Source organism: Hippocampus comes, unplaced genomic scaffold (genome assembly GCF_001891065.2).
Source record: "Hippocampus comes isolate QL1 unplaced genomic scaffold, H_comes_QL1_v1.1 C16895486, whole genome shotgun sequence".
Taxonomy (NCBI): domain Eukaryota; kingdom Metazoa; phylum Chordata; class Actinopteri; order Syngnathiformes; family Syngnathidae; genus Hippocampus; species Hippocampus comes.
The window spans coordinates 1-1134 of NW_017840712.1; the positions used below are offsets into that span (position 1 = coordinate 1).

Below are 1134 nucleotides of genomic sequence, written 5' to 3' on the forward strand. Positions count from 1 at the left end.
CCGTGTAGCTATCAGTTAAATTCATTGTATGCTGATTTGAACAGTGTACAGACTGTGTGTCCGCCGCTCTGGCCGCCTGCAAGATCCTGCGAAAAATGGCAGAGGAGGGCAGCGATGCGGACGAGGCCGTGGAAATGCGAGACCTGGCTGATCACTTTGAGATGCACGCCATCGGTATGACTATACGTCACGCACTGAGGAGAACCAATGTCCAGAGATTATTCCATTGTGTGTGTTTGTGTTTAACTGTAGGTGTGTTCACCCAGTGTTACAGTGGTGGTGAGGAGCGTGCTAAGAGGCTGCTGGTTCGCGTGTCACGAAATTGGGGGAAGACCACGTGTCTGAGACTAGCGCTGGAGGCTAACTGTAAAAGTTTTGTGGCGTTGTCAGGTGTCCAGGTAGAGCCAACAAGCTTTGTATAAAACACTTGAAAGTAAAGCTTGAGTAAAAGTACAATGACAGAAAAAGGTTATGTTTTATCTATTGAATTCATTTCAGTGGTTTAGTTAAAGAGCTGTGTATTGGCTAATGAGCAAAGTTAGCTCGAACATGTTGCCATTAAGTTTACGGTATGCCTAAAAAAAAGTGCACGATAACTAAAAGAACATTGACGTTTTTACTTCACTGGATTAATATCAATTTACGGAAGCATGGAATTGCCAATGTGGAGTAAACAGTTTTTAACTGGGCTATTTCGTTTGAACGTAATGGAAACTCGTTCAATCGTCTTGGTGAATTCATTCGAACGTCTTGGTAAAGTCGTTTGAATGTACTGCAAAGTTGTTCGAACATATTCATAATGTTGTTGGAATGTCTTGGTAAAATCGTTCCAATGTATTGGAAAAACAAAGGCTAAATTCTAAAAAAAACATGGCATTTTCCCCGCATAATGCCACGAGGTTGACTTGTGCATGCAACAACTTTAAAAGTGGACAGGGTGAAATGCATCAACAGTGAAAATTAAGTGAGTAAACATCGTTTATGTAAAGTGCTGCTGACATTGTGTGTTCTTTCTGCATGGTTAAATTTTTATTGTCAAAAAAATCTAAGATAATTGGCATAGCTATCCCTTTTTTGTCAGTTCCACACTTATATACAATACCCTGTGGCATTGTTGGAAAAATAGCATCTGGC

The 1134-nt window shown here is 40.7% G+C and overlaps 1 protein-coding gene across 1 annotated transcript; it reads left to right on the forward strand.

Moving 5' to 3' along the window:
* The first annotated feature begins 44 nt into the window (after positions 1-44).
* LOC109509425 (transient receptor potential cation channel subfamily M member 2-like) lies at positions 45-916 on the forward strand. Its single transcript, XM_019859275.1, has 2 exons — positions 45-174; positions 253-916. The coding sequence occupies exons 1-2, from the start codon at positions 96-98 to the stop codon at positions 420-422; spliced, it is 249 nt and encodes an 82-aa protein (XP_019714834.1). The 5' UTR covers positions 45-95; the 3' UTR covers positions 423-916.
* Positions 917-1134: the final 218 nt, after the last annotated feature.